Raw genomic sequence first — 23,004 nt, forward strand, 5'->3', positions numbered from 1 at the left:
TCATTAATGCCTTTCCCTGACAGTTTCTGTTCCCATCTTATGCCCCCTAATTCTTGCCTAATCGCATCATAATTACCTCTCCCCCAATTGTAAACCTTGCCCTGCCGTACGGCCCTATCCCTCTCCATTGCAATAACAAAAGACACCGCATTGTGGTCACTATCTCTTCAAAAGTACTTCAAAAATAACCAGCCAAGTTGAGCCTAAACTTTAGATTCAGGTTAAAATGGGGAGAATGCACCCGAATGTCTGATACGTGCTTCCTTCCTTAAGGGCAATGCACCACATTGGCAGTATCATTCTATAAAATTCGTCCTAATGTGTTTAAATACTGGCTATTTTAATTCTTTCCTAGTATTCTTTGGAGCAGTTTTGTTGATAGTAACTCACACTTAGATCTGGAATCTTTGTATCTGCCGTTATGGTCTTCTTTCAAAAATGTTTTTGAAAAGACTTTCAAAACATACTCACATTGCACTCATGGTCAACACGAGCTTTGTAAGGTCCCAATTTTGAATTATTGGTTTTTTTTCCAAATTATTTCCTCGGTCTGCAATAAAGATATACAAAGTATTAAATTACAGCTTAAATTCAGCCGAGAAGATACCACATATTCTCAACTAATAACTGATCTCATGTAAAAGTTGAATCACAACTTTTAAGTAAAGAATTCTTAATTGTTCATAAATCTCATAAGATGACCCTAGTTTCTAAGGGATGGTAGAAGTGTTTTTTGATGTTAGTCATACTACCGATATTATCAGATCACCTGCACTTTAATCGCAATGTCCTCTTGTACCACACTCAATATTACATTTTATAAAAAAGGTGTTTGAGATGAGAAATACTGCCAGTTATGAATTAATTCAGAGGTGGGTCACCAGCAAAACAACGACAGGCATTAGCAGCAATATTGCCAGGTAGCGAGACAATGGGAGAGGTTGGTACTACAATAACGTAAACTAAAGTGAGAAATAAATCTTTATGTATTTAAAGTGGAATGTAGTAATCGAGTGTGGGTTTGCCCTCATCGTATACAAGAAATAATCTAGGCTACCGCTGCTTAGCCTAATGAAGGCAATTTGTGAATATTTTTCATGTTTTAAGATAATGGTCATCACCCCAAAATGCACGGGTTTCAACCCCTCAAAAATATTATTCATGTATCAGTTGATCCTCAACATTGTGAGTAAAAATTTTTCTAAAAATCTCAACTTTTACACAAGTATCAACAATAATAAGGACATAAGAAATAGGAACAGTAGGCAGCCATTTAGCCCCTTGAGCCTGCTCCATCATTCAGTAGGATTATGGATGATCTGATTATGGCCTCAGTTCCACTTTTCTGCTTGCCCGTCCCATAATCCTGCATTCCCTGGAAGTTTCAGCAGGAATTGCAGAACAGCAAAACCTTCCCCACCATTCTGACCTCAATATGACTCCATCCCAAATCCAGAGATGAAGTAATTGAAGCATTAGTGTTGGGTGCTCACAGCAGTGCCAGGTTTATCAGAGCTTGCAGCCGGCTGATTTGGCAAGATTTCAGAGAGCACCTTTCTCTTTTCTCCCTTTCAGCTATGCTGCGAATTTATTCCTTCTGGGGTTGATTCCTATTTGAGTATGGAATTGCAGGCACAGATAGAAGTGCAGTGCACATTTAATTGTGGCTTGACACCCGAGTTGAGAAAGGTATCAGAGGGCAGTCTTGGTTTTCTCTCTACATATTTGAACAGGCAGTTTGAGGCAGTCATAATTATGAATAAATCTATCGCTCTCTTATTTTCCAGTCAGAGATGGAGATTAAGGAACGCCACGTACAGCCTGTTACAGAGAAAGTTTCAAAATGATGTTTTGCATGTTGCAAACTTGGCCCATATGCCTCTACACTACCTTCAGCTAATGGTCTTGCCCATCTGCTGGCCGGCATTTTAGTGTCAAATAGCTTTTTGGCTATTCCTATGGCCGATTCAGCACATCACAACTAAAGCTTTCTCCCAAAACGCCAGTCACCTTTCCCCAAGTCTCATTTAACCTACAGTAAAATAACTATAACACACTACCTGTGTACAGTTCCCTTGCATCTGCATCCAGACGGGAAGTTAAGTCAGTAAACTGGTCCACATGGCTCCGGCTGTACCCCCGCCTTCGCCTCCGAAGCCCAGACTGACCTAATTCTGCAGAGATTGGACTGTGCATTGACTCTTCAATCAGCAAGTCTGATTCTGTAAAATAAAACACAATAACATTGGAGAAATTGTCATTCTACAAATTACATGAAAATGACAAATAAACCAAGTCCAATAACAAGAAATGCCTGTAGGATGCCTGGTTGTTTAAAAGTGCATCTGATCATTTCAGTTTATACACAGCAACAAGAGAGAAACAACCGAACTGTAAACAACTCAGAGGGATCTATCTGGGTAACATGTTTGCAATAAGCATGTCAAAGACAGGGTGGAATATGAAGGATACCAAGCAGAATAGCTAGCAAAGGAGGAAGGCTTCTTGCTTTTCAGCGAATGACCATAATCAGTCCTATTCAATTGGGAGCATCACACGAGTCAGTAACTTGGTTCTTATCTATACTCATTACTTTGCTCTCTCCTTCTGGATCAGGTACAACTCTCCTATATCTCATGCAGATGGTCAATATTCAAATTGGAGTCTAGACAAAAATAAATGGTTTGTCTCCTGCTCCCACATTTCTAGACTGACAAAATTGTTGCCCATCAAACCTCCCTTCCAGGCCCCATGTTAGCTGATATTGTTAACTATTCCCTCTCCTCAGGTAAACAAACACCATCCCTCTCCCTTAAAATCCGCTGCCATCCCTCTCTCCACTCCCAAAAATACCTCACATTGACCATTTTGTCCTTGCGAAGTACAGGAGGGATCATTTGGCCTCCCCGAAGCGTATTTCCAGTGGCGGGTGACGTCGTGCCATTTGCCAGTGGCAGGATCTTCTGGCCCTGACCCAGTCAATGGTATTTCCCAATGACTGCACCCCACGCTGCCGGGAAACCCGCGGTGGAGGTGTGCCATTGATGGGACCAGAAGATCCTGCCAGCATGAACAGCCAGAAAATTCCAGCCTTCAGTTCCAACTCCAAAATGCAAAACTCCTCTGGAATCTCTGTCTACTTTCCTACAATTCCATGCCCGAATCGCTCCAATCAGGTTTCTGGCCCCACCACAGTGGTGAAAAGACCCTTAACAAAGTCACATATGACACGAGTCTATGATTACACTATCACTTCTCAGCCTTAGCAATCTATTTGCTATCTTTGATATAGCTGACCACACCACCCGTTTCCAATGCCTCTCATCCATTATCCAGCTGGGTAACACTGCCCTTGCTTGGTTCCATTCTTATTTGTTGAGTCATAGCCAGAGAATGACCAGAAATACTTTCTCTTCTCACTCCTGTAATGCTACTTCCAGTTCTCCAAGGATCTATCCTTGACCGCCTCCTCATCTACATGTTATCCATCTGCAATATCATCCAAAGACACATGATGTTCCACACTCAGTTCTATCCTACCACCAGCTCTCTGCACTACACCACTATCTCTAATTTCCACCCAACACTGAATGAGCCATTTCCATCAAAATAGAATGGGAAGAATGCCTCAGTTTGTTTCCCTTCCTGAATACTGTTCGAAACAGAGCCAGATCACTCAACCTTGGTGATGTGTCAGACCTGAAGATCTGCTCCATCATCAAGGGTGCTTACTTCCACCTCTGTAACGCTGCTAGTCTCTGGCCTTACCTTAGCTCATCCATGCCTTTGTTACTTCTAGACTTGACTATTCCCTGCCAGCTTTCCATCTTCCATTCTCCATACTCTGTTGCCAGTATCTTAAAATGCTCCAGGTATCATTTACCCATTACCCATAGAATCATAGAATCCCTACAGTGCAGGAGGCCATTCGGCCCACTGAGTGTGCACCGACCACAATCCCACCCAGGCCCTATTCCTGTAACCCCGCATATTTAACCTGCTAATTCCCTGACACTAGGGTCAATTTAACATGGCCAATCAACCTAACCTGCACATCTTTGGACTGTGGGAGGAAACTGGAACACCTGGAGGAAAACCACACAGACACGGGAGAGAATGTGCAAACTCCACACAGACAGTGAGCTGAGGCCAGATTTGAACCCGGGTCCCCGGCACTGTGAGGCAGCAGTGCTAACCATGCCACCCCTTTGCTTGCTGACTACGCCTCAATTTTAAAATCTTCAACCTAGTTTTCAAATGCCTCCATGGCCTTGCCCATCCCCATCACTAGAATCTCGTACAACTCCAAAGTCTCAGTGTTCCCCCATCAGGCCTCTTGTGAATCCTGAGTTCAGCAACTTCACCACTGGTGGTCATACTTTCAGCTGCTGAGGACCCAAACTCTGGGGTGCCCTTCCTAAAACACTTTATATCTCTTTCCTCCCTTAAAATAATTCTTAATGTCTACCTCTATGACCAAACTTTTGGACGCTGATTTGATATTTTCTGGGGCTCAGTGTCAATAATGTTTTTATTGATTTTGCTCATGTTACACATCTTAGGGTTTGTTTTGCTGAAATAAAGTTGTTCTATAATTGTAAGTTGTTATTTTAGTTTCCTAGATGCACACCCACTATGATTCAGTGCAAACAATAAGGAATGGAGCCTGTTCGGACTTCCTCCCCAATACTCCAACCCTGAGATTATTGTGACACTCCAACTATTGCCCTGTCTTGAGATCAATTAATTTGGAATGGACTGGAAACTGAACATGTAACGTCTGATTGACATGGTAAGTACCACATTCGTTTGTATATTTACTCACTCAGGTACTGGGGAAATCAATTACATACTTCAATGTATCTTCCATTCCAGTTCAAGTATATTTTAGCTGATCCCTCTTGATCATTACTAACAAGTTTATTAAGTACTAAAATTTAGCAGAAACCTAAGTGTTTGAAGTAGTCCTCTAATCCACTCCATGAGTTTTTCTGTATGAAAGACTTCACCAAACTCCATGGTTGTTTTCTGTAGCACACATCTGTTGAAACTCTGAAATTAAAAAATAGTACAAATGAAGGAAAGTTACTGAGGAACAAAGGCACGCTTTTTCAAACCATCAAATTATGTCAAATCTATAAAAGTGAATCATGTGACCAGTTGATTGGCAAGGGCTAAAGAGAGAATATTTCATACACCCTAATTTTGAAGCCGATTAAAAAAAGACAGATTAATGAATCATAAAATCAGATTAAGTGTTTTGTCCATTAACAGTGCCAATTATAAATATTAGGCTCACTTGTCCCAGACACAGATCAGAATGGAAAAATTCCTGCAAAAAGCAAAATAATTCTGAAAGTATTTTGAAATAAAAACAGAATGCTGGAAATGTTCAGCTGATGAGGCAGCATTCATGAAGAGATGACTGTGTTGATCAGGTTGATAACTTTCTGCATTGAACATTATTCTGTACTGATCCATACAAATGTTTCAGGGTTAGATTTCAGGGAGGTTAACAGAGGGTTGTACAGCCTTTTAGTATCTGTGACAGAGTGTTGAAAAATAGCTTGCCTCTCTGATGCCTGGGGGAAGGACATAATGGAGTGGATAGAAAAACATTTGGAAAAGTCAGAGGTCATGGTTCTGAAACCCAAGTGTGCAGATTAGACCAGGTCTGAACCTTGTGGATAACCAGGATAGAACATAACAGCGCAGTATAGGTCCTTCGGCCCTCGATGTTGCACCGACCAATGGAACCAATCTAAAGCCCCTCTAATCTACACTATTCCAATATCATCCATATGTTTATCCAATAACCATTTGAATGCTCTTAATGTTGACGAGTCTACTACTGCTGCATTCCATGCCCTTACTACTCTCCGAGTAAAGAACCTACCTCTAACATCTGTCCTATATCTCTCACCCCTCAATTTAAAGCTATGTCCCCTCGTGCTAGCCATCACCATCCGAGGAAAAAGGCTCTCACTATCCACCCTATCTAATCCTCTGATCATCTTGTATGCCTCTATTAAGTCACCTCTCAACCTTCTTCTCTCTAACGAAAACAACCTCAAGCCCCTCAGCCTTTCCTCATACGATTTTCCCACCATACCAGGCAACATCCTGGTAAATCTCCTCTGCACCCTTTCCAACACTTCCACATCTTTCCTATAATGCGGCGACCAGAACTGTACGCAATACTCCACATGTGGCCGCACCAGAGTTTTGTACAGTTGCAGCATGACCTCCTGGCTCCGAAACTCAATCCCTCTACCAATAAAAGCTAACACCGTACGCCTTCTTAACAACCCTATCAACCTGGGTGCCGACTTTCAGGGATCTCTGCACATGGACACCCAGGTCCCTCTGTTCATCCACACTACCAAGTATCTTACCATTAGCCCAGTACTCTGTATTCCTGTTACTCCTTCCAAAAAGTGAATCACCTCACACTTTTCCGCATTAAACTCCATTTGCCACTTCTCAGCCCAGCTCTGCAGCTTATCTATGTCCCTCTGTAACCTGCCACTTCCCTCCACACTACAACTCCACCAACTTTAGTGTCATCCGCAAATTTACTAATCCATCCTCCCACACCCTCATCCAAGTCATTAATAAAAATGACAAACAGCAGTGGCCCCAAAACAGATCCTTGCAGTACACCACTAGTAACTGAACTCCAGGATGAATATTTCCCATCAACCACCACCCTTTGTTTTCTTACAGCTAGCCAATTCCTGATCCAAACCACTAAATCACCCTCAATCCCATGTGTCCGTATTTTCTGCAAAAGCTTACCATGGGGAACCTTATCAAACGCTTTGCTGAAATCCATCTACACCACATCAACCGCTTTATCCTCATCCACCTCTTTGGTCACCTTCTCAAAGAACTCAATAAGGTTTGTGAGGCACGACCTACCCTTCACAAAACCGTGCTGACTATCCCTAATCAAATTATTCCTTTCCAGGTGATTATAAATCCTATCTCTTATAATCCTTTCCAATACTTTGCCCACAACAGAAGTAAGGCTCACCGGTCTATAATTACCAGGGTTGTCCCTACTCCCCTTCTTGAACAAGGGGACAACATTTGCAATTCTCCAGTCTTCTGGCACTGTTCCTGTAGACAATGACGACACAAAGATCAAAGCCAAAGACTCTGCAATCTCCTCTCTAGCCTCCCAGAGAATCTTAGGATAAATCCCATCCGGCCCAGGGTACTTGTCTATTTTTACCCTTTCCAGAATTGCTAACACCTCCTCCTTATGAACATCAATCCCATCCAGTCCAACAGCCTGCATCTCAGTACTCCCCTCTACAACACTGTCCCTCTCCAGTGTGAATACCGACAAAAAAATATTCATTTAGTGCCTCTCCTATCTCTTCAGACTCCACGCACAACTTCCTACTCCTGTCCTTGACTGGCCCTAATCCTACCCTAGTCATTCTTTTACTCCTGACATACCTATAGAAAGCTTTAGGGTTTTCCTTGATCCTATCTGCCAAAGACTTCTCATGTCCCCTCCTGGCTCTTCTTAACTCTTTCTTTAGGTCCTTCCTGGCTAACTTGTAACTCTCAAGTGCCCTAACTGAGCCTTCACGTCTCAATATCCTCAAGGATATCCTGCTGGGAAGGTAAAGTACCCCTTTGGATATGGTCCTAGGACATTTTTGGGTCAGGTCAGGTGCCCTTTGAAATTAGACACGATTGTGGGGAAAATATGCATCAAACTCATTGGAATTGTCAAATAAAAACAAAATGCTGTTAAAACGCAGTGGCCTCAATTTTCAGGATTGTGACCACTTGGCACCCGGCATCCATAGAGTCAGCAGGGAATATATTCCCATCTACTCCGACAGTACTGTTGCCATTTCATGCTCTGATAAAAATTGATTGGCAGCAGGCGTGACTTCTGTCCGCACTCAGAAGGAAGCCAATCTGATTGGCTGACAGTTCTCCAACCCATCCAGGCACAGCGATACAGTGGCCGGAAGAGGTAGTCTCAAGTACAGCACTGTAGTAAGTCCTGGGATCTGCAGTGCTGCTAATTACTGGGGATGGAGGGAGGACCGGAGGTTTCCCGTTCGTGAAGGAAGGGCACTCCCAACTTTAAAGGGTGTTACAATGGAGGTCCCCCCCCCCCCCCCCCTCCCCCTCCCACCTTCCCACCCAAGACTGAGGGTGAGGACTTTTTCTGTGTCCCACCCTCAGTCAGCGGTTGCCCACCCGGATGGGAATAGGCCATTAAGTGGCCATTAAATATTCATTTAGGAGCCTAATTGGGGAATGGGCGAACTTCCAGTCTGAGGCCCTGTCCACCCTACCATAAGATTGTATTTGGGTCGTGGTCGGGTGGGATCCTAGAGGGAATCCCATCCATGGTTTTTTACGGTCCCCTCCCCACCATAGAACCCACTGGGGGTGGGCATAAAATTTTTCCTGCATGTCTGGCAGCATCTGTGCAGAGAGAAACAGAGTTATGTTTTGAGCAGAATATGAATTTTCTTTGGAACATTGTCAATGCTATCAAAGAGCTGTCAATGCTGTCAAGGGATAACTAAATTTTAAAGCGTGCAGTTTTAAAAAATCAGTGCTTGATATTTCTTCCTGTCTGTTGACATAAATCTGGAGATTATCGTTAAAGGATTTGTGCTGCATGATTAATTTTCTGTAACATTATCACAGCGGGATTTCTGGTAAGTGAGCAGGTTGATTCATAGCTCAAAGATATTATAGAAATTTGTGTTTTTGGATGAGATTAGTTGAAGGAATTTCAATGTGTCGAATGTTTATTTCCTCAATTAATGTTTTTTAAGTAGTGATATCCTCAATAAACACATTTTATGGTCAGCCTAGCTCCTGCTTGCCATTGGTGGATATTAGATGATCCGGCATGAAAGGTATAAGGGCAAAGGGTGGTGGGTGGGAGGCATAGAGATGTGAGGGGATGGAGGAGTGATGAGGTGGCATAGTTTGGTATGGAGGGGGCATCTATGCCAAACCAGCACTATGGGAGTGTGTCAGAGGATGAGGGGCTGTTAGGACTGGAGGGCATTTTGTTTTATTCATTTTTGTAATTACCTCAGCAAATTGTCAGGGCAGAGACAGGCCTTCTGACCAGCCAGTCTCTGCATTCAGCAACCTCCACTCATTCCAAGGTCAGGCCTGACTTCTAATGTGGCCCTGCACCTTGCACAAATTGCCAGGCCTCTTTTTCCTGGGTCAGGTTTGCAGGGCCAGGAAATGACTCGACTGTGCATCAGACCAGGAGCGAAAATCTGGGCTAAAGTAACGGTATTAAAGGATGACATGAATTGTGCTTGTATCAATGCAAACAGTATGGGAACAATACAGGTAACTAATGGTTGCTGCTATATACAGAAGTGACTGAGACCCACTTGAAATCAAATGATAAATGGGTAAGTCTTGTGTTTTTGTGGAGAGGTAAGAAACGAGGTTGGGTGTTCGTTTTAGAAAATTAAAAGGTAGCTATGAGGAATACTGTAGGCTGAAAAAGAATCAATGAGAGGCTGATTCATTTCTATGGGAGACAGATTTGAGTCTTCTACATTGTTTGGATTGTACAATGGGGGTCTGTCTTCATGCAAATGTGAATGAACTGAAATTGTGAGGGACCCTTTCCTAAAACAGCAGGCTAAGGAAGGCACAAGTAGTAAAGTAGCTTAGTAAAGATACCACAGCCAGAAATTTACATCCAAAGTTCAGGTATGGGTCCAACCTGGAAGTATGTGAAGTTACATGAGAAAATGTCAGGTGTGCATCCTGATACCACTGCGAGCTTACGTGATATATCGGTCGGCGGTGCATGCGAAACTGCATGCAAAGCGTGTCTGCCAAAATCAAGAAGCCAATTCAAATGAATTAAACACCAATTGACAGGAATTTTTCTGTTGCCCTTCTGCCATTATGGTTGGTGAGTGGGCCGACTGGCAAAGCGGTCTTTACATTTAAGCTGCAATCTCAATCCAAGGCAGGATGAAAGGTCAGGGCTCAAACAGAATGAACAAACGTTTCTGTGGACTGAGGTCTGTTTATGATTGTGCTGCCTAGATCCGCATAACATACTTCTTCCATCATGTTTATCATCACAGGTCAGCAGCCCCCTGAGGCAGCAGCTCCGTAGTGGCTGCCGCACCCCCCCACCCCGAGTGTGACCATGGGCACCGCCAGCCCACACCCTCCCCTTTGTCAGCATCTGCCCTCTCCCCATCCTCCCTGGCAGTGCACAGTCTTTCACAGCATGCGTTTCACTCTGCCTGGCTGTTAATTGTGATGTGGAGATGCTGGCGTTGGACTGGGGTAAACACAGTAAGGAGTTTAACAACACCAGGTTAAAGTCCAACAGGTTTATTTGGTAGCAAACACCACTAGCTTTCGGAGCACTGCTCCTTAGTCAGGTGAGTGGGAGATTCCTGGTGTTGTTAGAGTCCTTACTGTGGCTGTTAATTGGCCAGCCAATGTGAAAGCGTGCTCAGCTGCCAGGAACACATTTCACTCCTTCCAGCACCAAGTGCGCATGTCTGACAGGTGGAAAATTCAGGCCCATGTGTATTTCAGTGCACTTCTACCTTTTAAATTGTGTCTGCTGATTCTTCAACAGATGTTCCACCTGACCCAATGTGGACAATCAAGATTATAATCTAAAATTTAAGGAAATCATAATGTCCCGGCAAAGTTGAGGAAAGAGGGACTTTGATTCCAAATTCCTATTTATACAATCTTATTTAATCACAATTAATTTTTGACATGTCTAAAACACAATACATACTATGGATTAGAAGATACGCTCCATGGGTACAAAAACAAACATTACATTACCTTAGCCTGCACTTGCGTCTCGATGTCTGAATGATGCAGTATCTGTTATGTGTGTAAAAGTAGTCATGGTAAGGCACGTCATGTGTGGTCACCTCTGCATCAATCAGGTAGTATTGTCCAGTCTGGCTCTCTTTACACAATGTCTGTAACAATACAGAAATTTGCCTTAGTTATTGTTTAATGACCAAGTAAACAAAGCCAATCAACTCCAGGTCAGAGATAAAACCAAAGCGAAAGTTCTCCGAAGGAAAGACGTGTTTGATACATTTCCAAGAGGACACAGGCAATTTGATGGATATTGTTATGGATTTAAAAGAAAAGAACTGCATTGATAGAGTCCCTTTCATTACCTCAGGACCTCAAGAGGTTTACAGCTAAAAGAGAACTTTTGAAATATCATCACTATTATAAAGCTAGGGAATGTGGTAGCCAATATTAGCGAAAGCTCCAACAAGTGGCAAGATAATGACCAAATAATCTGTTTTAAAGATTTTGGTTGAGGGATAAATATTGATCAGGACACTGAAAAAAACGACCTTGCTCTTCTTCAAAGATTATATTTTATACCTCCACCCGAGAGGGCAGACAGGGCCTTGGTTTAACATCTTATACAAAAGGTGGCACTTCTGATAGTGCAGCATTCCTCTCGACTGCATTCGCAGTGTCAGCCTTGGTTACGTGCTCGAGTCTCTGGAGTAGGATTCAAACCCCAAATCCACTGACACATTATAATCTAACAGACGCAGATTTAAATCAGCAGGATGCTTAAGTGATGCACAATGCAAACTGGAAAAGCAACATCTCATCTTTGGATTAGATACATTACAGCCTTCTGGCCTCAATACTGAGTTCAACAACTTTAGACTGTGACCTTTCCCCTCTTTTGTTTTTCAGTTCCCTTGGCTTGTTCCAACGCAACTCCATCCCTCCCTAACATGGCTACCTGTCTCTTTTTGTTTTGGTTTGCTCCCACTGAGCACTGACCTTTGTTCTCCTATTCACACATTCTGCTATCTTACCCTTTGCCACTATTAGCACTCTTCAGTACTTAAAGACACCATTAACACCCCCTTTTGTCTTGTGTTCATGACACCTTCACCAATCTCTCCTTTACTCCGACCTATCCCTGTCCTTCTATTCTGTCCCAATCTCCAACTATATCATTCATCACATTTCTACCCCTCTTCAGTTCTGATGGAGAGTCATACTGACTCGAAACGTTGACTGTGTTTCTCTCTCCACCAGATGCTACCAGACCGGCTGACTTTGTCCAGCGGTTTCTGTTTTTATTTCAAAATGAGTTGAAGTCAGCCCATGTGGAGGGAAACCGATGGCACGGAATTGGCCACGGTTTTCCTCTCTGCCCAAATTTACTTTCCACTGAACAGTCAGGCAACCTAACACATCAATTCCCCCGTCAGGTTGGCAAAAAACATTCATAAGGTGAAAGTATTTTTAGAAATGTGATTAGTTTCCTTTTTCCCTTTGCCAAATATTTTATTGGCAACAATTTGCTGAATGCTGATTCTAACAAGTAGAGAACCACTGCATAAATGGTAGATTCAACAATTTTTAAAAAATGAATGCTCAGAGAGATAATCAAATACACGTAAATCTTTTGTTTTACAACTGTCACACTCAATGTAACAGACACAAAGTTGATGCAAAACCAGGATATATATCCGAGTACCTGTACAGTATATTTAGCCTCCGAGTACCTGTTTTTCAGTTGCTGTTGAAAACTTGCCAATCAGAGGATTTGTGATGGTTATTATGTACTTCAATGTCCTCATCTGGTTACCACTCGCTGCTTTCTCCCATGGACTACTGACAAGGTCTAGAGAAAACAATGTTTTTCTTCACATATTTGAAGTCAATGTGCTACCATTTTAGTTTTTAAAAATCTACACATTTTAGAAATACTGAAAATCATACAGATAAATTTGAATGCTGAACCCTTGAAATTGGAAACTTGTGGGAAATATATGCAAGGAATTTGCATTTATTTGATTGACACAAAGTCAGGACGTTCCAAAGTGCTTTACAGTTTTGAATGATGTTGTTGTTCTGCAGCCACAAGCGGCAATCAGTTTACACAAACAGGAGTGAGGTAAATGACTGACATATCCTAAATATTAAAAGTTCAGGAATTGAGAAACTTGAGATTTTATATATGAAAACCTTTGACAGCAACAGGCCAACTTAATGAGGTAGTGAAAAAAACAAGAGGTCCTTGGCTTGAGAATATAGGGTTAGAAACAAGAAAGTTATGCCAAGCTGTCATATATCACTGGGCAGGCCTGGAGTGTTGTGTTCAATCCTTCAGAAAGGATGTCAAGGCTCGACAGAAGGTATAGAGGAGTTTCACTAGAATGATACCAAAGAATGAGGGACTTGCAGAGAGACTGGAGAACCCGAGTTGCCCTTCTGAAAGCAAAGAAGGTTAAGGAGATATTCAAGAGGACAAAGATTTAGGTAATTGGCAAATGAATGAGAGGGGAGAAGAAGAGAATTACTTTTAATTCAGCAAGCCTCAATCTGAATGTGCTGTCTGAAAGAGCTACCAGAGGCATGATGGGCTGAATAGCCTCCTTCTGCACTGCAAGGTTCTAAAAACGAATGTATATTTTTGGAACCTTCCAGTACTGAAGAACACAAGTTTTTTTTCAGTCTTGCGATGGTAATATTTTTCTATAATGAAACTATTCTAGGCTGGTCAGCATGTTTTTGACCAGCTATGGGTGTTTCTTGGGATACTGAAGCAGTTCACAATTAAAACCATTATCAGTGTGCAGTGGCAACTTTGGTAAAGCTGCAATATATCTATGTATATAAAGAAGCATTTTTCACAACCACTGAACATAGAACATAGAACATAGAAAGTCACAGCACAAACAGGCCCTTCGGCCCACAAGTTGCGCCGATCACATCCCCACCTCTAGGCCTATCTATAGCCCTCAATCCCATTAAATCCCATGTACTCATCCAGAAGTCTCTTAAAAGACCCCAACGAGTTTGCCTCCACCACCACCGACGTCAGCCGATTCCACTCACCCACCACCCTCTGAGTGAAAAACTTACCCCTGACATCCCCCCTGTACCTACCCCCCAGCACCTTAAACCTGTGTCCTCTCGTAGCAACCATTTCAGCCCTTGGAAATAGCCTCTGAGAGTCCACCCTATCCAGACCCCTCAACATCTTGTAAACCTCTATCAGGTCACCTCTCATCCTTCGTCTCTCCAGGGAGAAGAGACCAAGCTCCCTCAACCTATCCTCATAAGGCATGCCCCCCAATCCAGGCAACATCCTTGTAAATCTCCTCTGCACCCTTTCAATGGCTTCAACATCTTTCCTGTAATGAGGTGACCAGAACTGCGCGCAGTACTCCAAGTGGGGTCTAACCAGGGTCCTATAAAGCTGCAGCATTATCTCCCGACTCCTAAACTCAATCCCTCGATTAATGAAGGCTAGTACGCCATACGCCTTCTTGACCGCATCCTCCACCTGCGAGGCCGATTTAAGAGTCCTATGGACCCGGACCCCAAGGTCCTTCTGATCCTCTACACTGCTAAGAATGGTACCCTTCATTTTATACTGCTGCTCCATCCCATTGGATCTGCCAAAATGGATCACTACACACTTATCCGGGTTGAAGTCCATCTGCCACTTCTCCGCCCAGTTTTGCATTCTATCTATGTCTCGCTGCAACTTCTGACATCCCTCCAAACTATCCACAACACCACCTACCTTGGTGTCGTCAGCAAACTTACCAACCCATCCCTCCACTTCCTCATCCAGGTCATTTATGAAAATGACAAACAGCAAGGGTCCCAGAACAGATCCCTGGGGCACTCCACTGGTCACTGACCTCCATGCAGAGAAAGACCCCTCCACAGCCACTCTCTGCCTTCTGCAGGCAAGCCAGTTCTGGATCCACAAGGCAACAGCCCCTTGGATCCCATGCCCTCTCACTTTCTCAAGAAGTCTTGCATGGGGGACCTTATCGAACGCTTTGCTGAAGTCCATATAGACCACATCCACCGCTCTTCCTTCGTCAATGTGCTTGGTCACATTTTCAAAGAACTCAACCAGGCTCGTAAGGCACGACCTGCCCCTGACAAAGCCGTGCTGACTACTTTTGATCATACTAAACTTCTCTAGATGATCATAAATCCTGTCTCTCAGGATCCTCTCCATCAACTTACCAACCACTGAGGTTAGACTCACCGGTCGGTAATTTCCCGGGCTGTCCCTGTTCCCTTTCTTGAATATAGGGACCACATCCGCAATCCTCCAATCCTCCGGAACCTCTCCCGTCTCCATCGACGATGCAAAGATCATCGCCAAAGGCTCCGCAATCTCCTCCCTCGCCTCCCACAGTAACCTGGGGTACATCCCATCCGGTCCCGGCGACTTACCAACCTTGATGCCATTCAATAGTTCCAACACATCCTCTTTCTTTATGTCCACATGCTCGATCCTTTCTGTCCTCCGCAATCCAGCAGTACAACCACCCAGATCCCTTTCCACCGTGAATACCGAGGTAAAGTATTCATTAAGCACCTCCGCCATTTCTAACGGTTCCGCACAAACTTTTCCCCCTTCACCTTTTAAGGGTCCTATGCCTTCACATCTCATCCTTTTACTCTTGACATATTTGTAGAAAGCCTTGGGATTCTCCTTAATCTTACCCGCCAAGGTCTTCTCATGACCCCTTCTCGCTCTCCTAATTTCCTTCTTAAGCTCCTTCCTACATCGCGTATACTCCTCTAAATCCTTAACACCTCCTAGCTCTCTGAACCTTCTGTACGCCTCTCTTTTCTTATTTACCAGGTTCATCACAACCTTCGTGCACCACGGTTCCCGTACCCTACCAACACCCCCCTGTCTCATCGGAACGTTGTCATGCAGAGCTCCAGACAAACATTCCTTGAAAATCCTCCACTTTCCTTCGGTACTTTTCCCCAAGAATGCCTCCTTCCAATTTACCCGTCTAATTTCCTCCCTGATGACACTGTATTTCCCTTTACTCCAGAGAAACACTTTCCTAGCCTGCCTGACCCTATCTCTTTCCAATGCTATCGTGAAGGAGATAGAATTATGATCGCTATCCCCAAGATGTTCACCCACCGAGAGATCCTCCACCTGTCCAGGTTCATTAGCCAGCACCAGATCAAGAACAGCCTCTCCTCTAGTAGGCTTATCCACATACTGTGTCAGGAAACTCTCCTGGACACACCTAACAAACTCCTCTCCATCCAAACCCCTAGCCCTAGGGATATTCCAATCTATGTTTGGGAAATTAAAATCTCCCATCACGACAACTCTGTTATTCCTACATCTCTCCAGGATCTGTTTCCCCATCTGCTCCTCAACATCTCTGTTACTATTGGGCGGCCTATAGAAAACACCCAGCAAAGTTATCGACCCCTTCCTATTCCTAACCTCCACCCACAGAGATTCCGTAGTCAGTCCCTCCACGGCGTCCACCTTCTCTACAGCCGTGACACTATCCCTGATCAACAGTGCCACTCCCCCCCCTCTCTTGCCTCCCTCCCTGTCCTTCCTGAAACATCTAAAACCTGGCACCTGAAGCACCCAGTCCTGTCCCTGAGACATCCAAGTCTCCGTAATGGCCACCACATCACAATTCGAAGCAGCAATCCACGCTCCAAGCTCATCCACTTTATTCACTACACTCCTGGCATTAAAATAGACACATCTCAGACCTTCAGCCTGAGCACTTCCCTTCTCCCTCACTCGTCTAACCTCCCTCTTACCCTGTCTACATTCCTTATCTATTTGCGAGCTAACCTCCTCGCTCTCAGTCCCCTCATTTCGATTCCCTCCCCCCAACCTTTCTAGTTTAAAGTCTCACCAGTAGCCTTAGCCAACCTTCCCGCCAGGATATTGGTCCCCCTGGGATTCAAGTGCCACCCGTCTTTTTTAAACAGGTCACACCTGCCCCTAAAGAGGTCCCAATGATCCAAGTACCCAAATCCTTGTCCCTTGCTCCAGTCCCTCAGCCACGCATTAATTCTCCACCGATTCCTGTTCTCACTCTCCCGCGGCACAGGCAGCAATCCCGAGATTACTACCTTTGCATTCCTCTTTCTCAGCTGTCTACCCAACTCCCTATATTCTCTTTTCATGACCCCTTCCCTCTTCCTACCGATGTCAGCAGTACCTATATGCATCACGACCTTGGGCTCCTCTCCCTCCCCCTTCAGGATTTCTGGGACTCGACCAGAGACATCCCGGACCCCTGCACCAGGGAGGCAAACCACCATCCGAGAGTCCCGTCTGTGTCCGCAAAAACGCCTATCTGACCCTCTCACCGTAGAGTCCCCAATTAGCACTACCCTCCTTTCCTTACCCCTTTGCACTACTGGGCCAGGCTCAGCTCCAGAGACACTGCCACCGCTGCTTCCCCCAGGTGGGCTGTCCACCCCAGTAGTACTCAGACAGGAGTACTTATTATTAAGGGGCACATCCACCGGGGTGCTCACCATCACCCGAGCTTTCTCCTTCCTCACTGTTACCCAGTTACCCTCCTCCCGTGGTCCCGGTGTGACCACCTGCCGATAGCTCCTGTCAATGACCTCCTCACTATCCCTAACCCGGCGAAGGTCCTCGAGCTGCAATTCCAGTTCCCTAACATGGTCCCTTAGGAACCGCAGCTCAACACACCCAGCACAGATATGGTCGTCCGGGAGGCTAGGAGCCTCCAGGACCTCCCACATCCTACATTGGGAACAACATACTGGCCTGACAGTCATAATTGCCCTTTTAAACACAGGGAAAAAAGTGAATGAAGATTATTCCTCTCTGTTCCAAATTATTTCTACCAAGGTACCCGGAGAAAAGTAACTTATAAATAAAATTTTTTAAAAATAAGAAACTCACCCCTGCTCGCCCTTTCTGCCTAAGCCCGATGAGCCAAAGCCCCTCAGTTCTCACTCAGCTCCGTCTCACTCCGCTGCCCGCTCCCAACGCTGCCCGCTAGATAGTGGGACCTGCCTTTTAAACCTCCTGTGCACTAAAAAAAAAACTCAAGAGACCCTTCCCAGTAAACCCCGCGGCCACTGCCGGTTGCGCGCCAAAATTTAAAACTAAATTAAATAAATAAATAACACCCGCGGAAAAGTACTTAAAACTAATTCTTACCCCAAAAATCCTGTCACCAGTCACAGCTCTGCCTTTTTCCACAGCAACAAGAGGACTAACCTCCCAACTAACTGACTTATATAGAACATCTCAAAGCACTTCACAGCTTGTGAAATACTTCTGAAGTGCAGTCACCATTGTAAATTTAAAAAAATGAAGCAGCCAATTTTACACACAGCAAGCACTTACAAACAGCAATGAAATAATGACCAGATTGTCTGTTTTTTATGGTGTTAAGTACCTAATATTAGCCTGATTTCCTTATAAATCTATTTCAGATTTGTGGAAAGGGGACGATTATCTTTGTGAAAGTAAAGTTTATTTATTAGTCACAAATAAGGCTTACATTAACACTGCAAAGAAGTTATTGTGAAAATCCCCTTGTCACCACACTCCGGCGCCTGTTCGGGTACGCAGAGGGAGAATTTAGCATGGCCAATCCACCTAACCAGCATGTCTTTTGGACTGTGGGAGGAAACCGGCGCACCCGGAGAAACCCACGCAGACACGGGGAGAACGTGCAAACTCCACACAGACAGTGACCCAAGCCTGGAATTGAACCCAGGTCTCTGGTGCTGTGAGGCAGCAGTGTTAACCACTGTGCCACCCCAGATGTATATGATCATTCCTTCCTCACCATGTATTTGATGGTATCAGGCAGGAACTTTCAAAAGTTAATTGGGGGAGTCTGTGGGAAGGCAAAGGGACGTCTGGTAAGTAGCAAGCTTTCAAAAGTGTGTTAACCAGGGTTCAGGGTAAACACATTCCTCTTAGAGTGAAGGGCAAGGCTGGCAGAAGTAGGGAACCTTGGATGACTCGAGATATTGAGGCTCTGGTCAAGAAGAAGAAAGAGGCACATGACGTGCATAGGCAGCTGGCATCAAGTGAATCCCTTGAAGAGTATCGGGGGTGTAGGAGTAGAGTTAAAAGAGAAATCAGGAGGGCAAAAAGGGGACACGAGATTGTTTTGGCAGATAAGGTAAAGGAGAATCCAAAAAACTTCTACAAATACATAAAGGGCAAAAGAGTGACAGGGGAGAGAGTAAGGCCTCTTAAGGATCAACAAGGTCATCTATGTGTGGATCCACAAGAGATGAGCGAGATCCTAAATGAATATTTCTCATCAGTATTTACTATTGAGAAAAGCACGGATGTTAGGGAACTTGGGGAAATAAATAGTGATGTCTTGAGGAGTGTACATACTACAGAGAAGGAGGTACTGGAAGTCTTAAAGCACATCAAGGTAGATAAATCCCTGGGATCTGATGAAGTGTATCCCAGGACACTGTGGGAGGTGAGGGAGGAAATTGCGGGTCCCCTAGCCAAAATATTTGAATCATCGATAGTCACGGGTAAGAAGCCTGAAGATTGGAGAGTGGGAAATGTTGTGCCTTTGTTTAGAAAGGGCTGCAGTGAAAAGCCTGGGATCTACAGGCTAGTGAGCCTCACATCTGTGGTGGGTGAGTTGTTGGAAGGTATTTTGAGAGACAGGATCTGCAGGCATTTAGAGATGCAAGGACTGATTAGTCAGCATGGCTTTGTGAGTGGAAAATCATGTTTCACAAATTTGATTGAGTTTTTTGAAGGGGTAACCAAGAAGATAGATGAGGGCAGTGCGGTTGATGTTGTCTACATGGACTTTAGCAAAGTCTTTGACAAGGCACCGCATGGTAGGTTGATGTACAAGGTTAAATCTCACGTGATCCAGGGTGAGATATCTAAATGGATACAAAATTGGCTTCTTGACAGAAGCCAGAGGGTGGTTGTAGAGGGTTGTTTTTCAAACTGGAGGCCTGCGACCAGCGGTGTGCCTCAGGGATCAGTGCTGGGTCCACTGTTATTTGTCATTTATATTAATGATTTAGATGAGAATATAGGAGGCATGGTTAGTAAGTTTGCAGATGACACCAAGATTAGTGACATAGTGGACAGTGAAGAAAGTTATCTCCGATTGCAACGGGTTCTTGATCAATTGGGCAGTGGGCTGACGAATGGCAGATGAAGTTTAATTTAGACAAATGAGAGGTGATGCATTTTGGTAGATTGAACCAGGGCAGGACTTACTCAGTTAATGGTAGGGTGTTGGGGAGAGTTACAGAACAGAGAGATCTAGGGGCACATGTTCATAGATCCTTGAAAGTGGAGACACAGGTGGACAGAGTGGTGAAGGCGGCATTCGGCATGCTTGGTTTCATCGGTCAGAACATTGAATACAGAAGTAGAGACGTCTTGTTGAAGTTGTACAAGACATTGGTAAGGCCACACTTGGAATACTGTGTGCAATTTTGGTCACCCTATTAAAGAAAGATTATTATTAAACTAGAAAGAGTGCAGAAAAAATTTACTAGGATGCTACTGGGACTTGATGGTTTGAGTTATGAGGAGAGGCTGGATAGACTGGGACTTTTTTCTCTGGAGCGCAGAAGGCTGAGGGGTGATCTTATAGAGGTCTATAAAATAATGAGGGGCACAGATCAGCTAGATAGTCAATATCTTTTCCCAAAGGTAGGGGAGTCTAAAACTAGAGGGCATAGGTTTCAGTGAGAGGGGAAATACACAAAAGGGGGAAAGAGGGGCAATTTCTTCACACACAGGGTGGTGAGTGTCTGGAACAAGCTGCCAGAGGTAGTAGTAGAGGCGGGTACAATTTTGTCTTTTAAAAAGCATTTAGACAGTTACATGGGTACGATGGGTATAGAGGGATATGGGCAATTGGGATTAGCTTTGGGGTTTTAAAAAAAAAGGGGCGGCATGACAAGTTGGGCCAAAGGGCCTGTTTCCATGCTGTAAACCTCTATGACTTCTATATGGGGAGGAAAGGAATGATGCCCGTGTAGGATAAGGAAATGGTTGTGTGGCTCTGGTTAAAAAATGCTGGATCAGTATAAATGTAGGTAGTGTAGCCGCAGACCGTTATAACGATGTAGGAGAATAGGCTCAAGAGAATTACTGTACTTTGATTCCTGCTTAATGAAGAGCATTACCATATTTAGTTACCTGTAATTTTTCTTGCATTAGTAAATTTCTGTATGAACTGAGAGTCAGTAAATAGAAGTTCAAACATATTTTCTGCATTCATGTTGAATACTCTGTTAATGTAGAGTTTACCCTGAAGGTCACTGCAAGATGTCTGCTCTTCAGCTGCAAACAATCAAATTAAAATCATGTAAGAATTATCTAACAAATTAATAAATCCACTGTATAAATAGTGTATTATACCTTAATTTAACTACAAGTCTTCCATTTAGCACACACTTTTTTTTAGTATATCACACAATTCTTGTGACACTTGCAGCATAATAGCAAATCCAAGTTTTATTTACCTCCAAGTGCTGCAATTGGTGGCACTGTTACCCATTGCACCCAAATATTTTCTCTGAGGGCTGTTGACTTGGACCTCCCAGCTCCACTTTCAAACAAGAGTATTGCGGCCAAACACTACTTTATTTTGAGTAGAGGTGAGATTCTGGCCAAAGTGCCCTCATTTTAACTGTACTCAGGTTCTATGGGTAAATGTCTTATTCGAATTCCAAACAGCACTGGTTCAAAACACAGGCTTTTCCTGCTGAATATTGGATCTGGTACTTTAAAGGTTTAACAGAAGGGAAGATTCTCTCTCAATCTTTCTAACTATCCTGAGTATTCTTTTCTTAGCCCACCCCAAACCATCTAGCAACTCATGGTAACATAACTGTGTGGAAATCAAATGGTTGGATAGCACTGAAATGTGACTGGTCCTCTACTGTTGAATACCTTGATACTGTCAATGTTCACATACACAACTAGTAGCCATCTGTGCAAGATGGTGAATGAAGGAAATACAGCGGAACCTGATTTGAAAACCAATATAAAATTTAAGAATCACCAATTTGTCTTTTTCCATTTGTTTTAAATCAATCCCCAACACGTTTTTCATACCTTCATTTACAATACTGGATGCATCTGTCCTCTCTGCGGGAAGATCTTCATTGTCATTATGGTCTAAACAAGAAGATGGTGATTTGGTAGCAATTCTGTTGCCTTTCCTTTCAGATGTAGCAAGGGGCTGACTTTGTTCCAGATTCTCAGCCCTGACTTCTTCTCTGGGGGACTGAACAGAGATTTAATACCTTTCAGCATCACTACGCTCTCATTGCCTGCCAATGAAATCTCCTTGAGCGAACAATTAAGTTTGATAATCATCCACTCAAACCTCGTTGTCCAAATATTTTTTTCAGAAGACTGGATCTTTACCTTCCTGATTGGAATAGACTACAGACAGCCTGTTGCTGTCATTGGTGAAAATGACAAAAATGATCGTAACAAATAAAAATTTTGAAAACTGGAGAAAAGCGTTCAACATGACTGGGGTCTCAAGACAAGGCAATCCATGGACTTCCTCTTATGTGAAAGAAAGCAATGACAGGCTGGAAAATGAAATATTATCGAACAATGGATATAGCAGAGTGTAGAAAGAATATAGGTATAACTACCAACCATCAACTATCCATTTCTAGCCTGTGAAACAGACAAGTATCAATTGATAATTGTAAAGAGCCCAGAATCTCCAGACATTAACCCTGATAGATAATCCACCCTCATATCCGGCCAACCCACATATCTATAATGGAGACATCATTTCTTCAGGAACAGTGGGGGAGAAATTAAATTCAAGGATGTCTATTTGTGCCTGGAAAATGATTGGCTTGGGATTTGGGATGGTGTGGAGAAACATGGGCAGCCTCAACGTAGCTCAAACCCTGACTCATGGCCGTATTCAGGTACAGATGCTTCAACAGTCCAAGCTCTGACCATTTGTAACAAATCTAGAGCAGTCAGAGCATCAGTCCTGAAAGGATGCCACTCAGAGAATGGCCACAAAACATTTTTGCAAATTTACATTTTTGTGGATTCAGGGAGAACAGAAATGCTCCTTCTGGCTCACCATAAATACCACATTGCTGGCCCACATTCACTCCCTTTAATGATCTGTGGGCCGTTCGGTAAGAGCTGAT

General features: G+C 43.7%; 1 protein-coding gene across 9 annotated transcripts in view; it reads right to left on the reverse strand.

The window, feature by feature from the left end:
• Window positions 1-23,004, reverse strand: part of gramd1c (GRAM domain containing 1c) — a 66,130-nt gene that overhangs the window by 12,928 nt on the left and 30,198 nt on the right. For all 9 annotated transcript variants that reach the window (XM_078221492.1, XM_078221493.1, XM_078221498.1 and 6 more), the window contains 7 exons: window positions 21,929-22,100; window positions 21,008-21,151; window positions 12,561-12,679; window positions 10,843-10,985; window positions 4,949-5,052; window positions 2,061-2,222; window positions 472-550 (listed from right to left, as the gene is read on the reverse strand). In XM_078221492.1, coding sequence (XP_078077618.1) covers window positions 472-550; window positions 2,061-2,222; window positions 4,949-5,052; window positions 10,843-10,985; window positions 12,561-12,679; window positions 21,008-21,151; window positions 21,929-22,100 — 923 coding nt within the window. The remainder of the gene's footprint in view (window positions 1-471; window positions 551-2,060; window positions 2,223-4,948; window positions 5,053-10,842; window positions 10,986-12,560; window positions 12,680-21,007; window positions 21,152-21,928; window positions 22,101-23,004) is intronic.

Source organism: Mustelus asterias, chromosome 10 (genome assembly GCF_964213995.1).
Source record: "Mustelus asterias chromosome 10, sMusAst1.hap1.1, whole genome shotgun sequence".
Taxonomy (NCBI): Eukaryota; Metazoa; Chordata; class Chondrichthyes; order Carcharhiniformes; family Triakidae; genus Mustelus; species Mustelus asterias.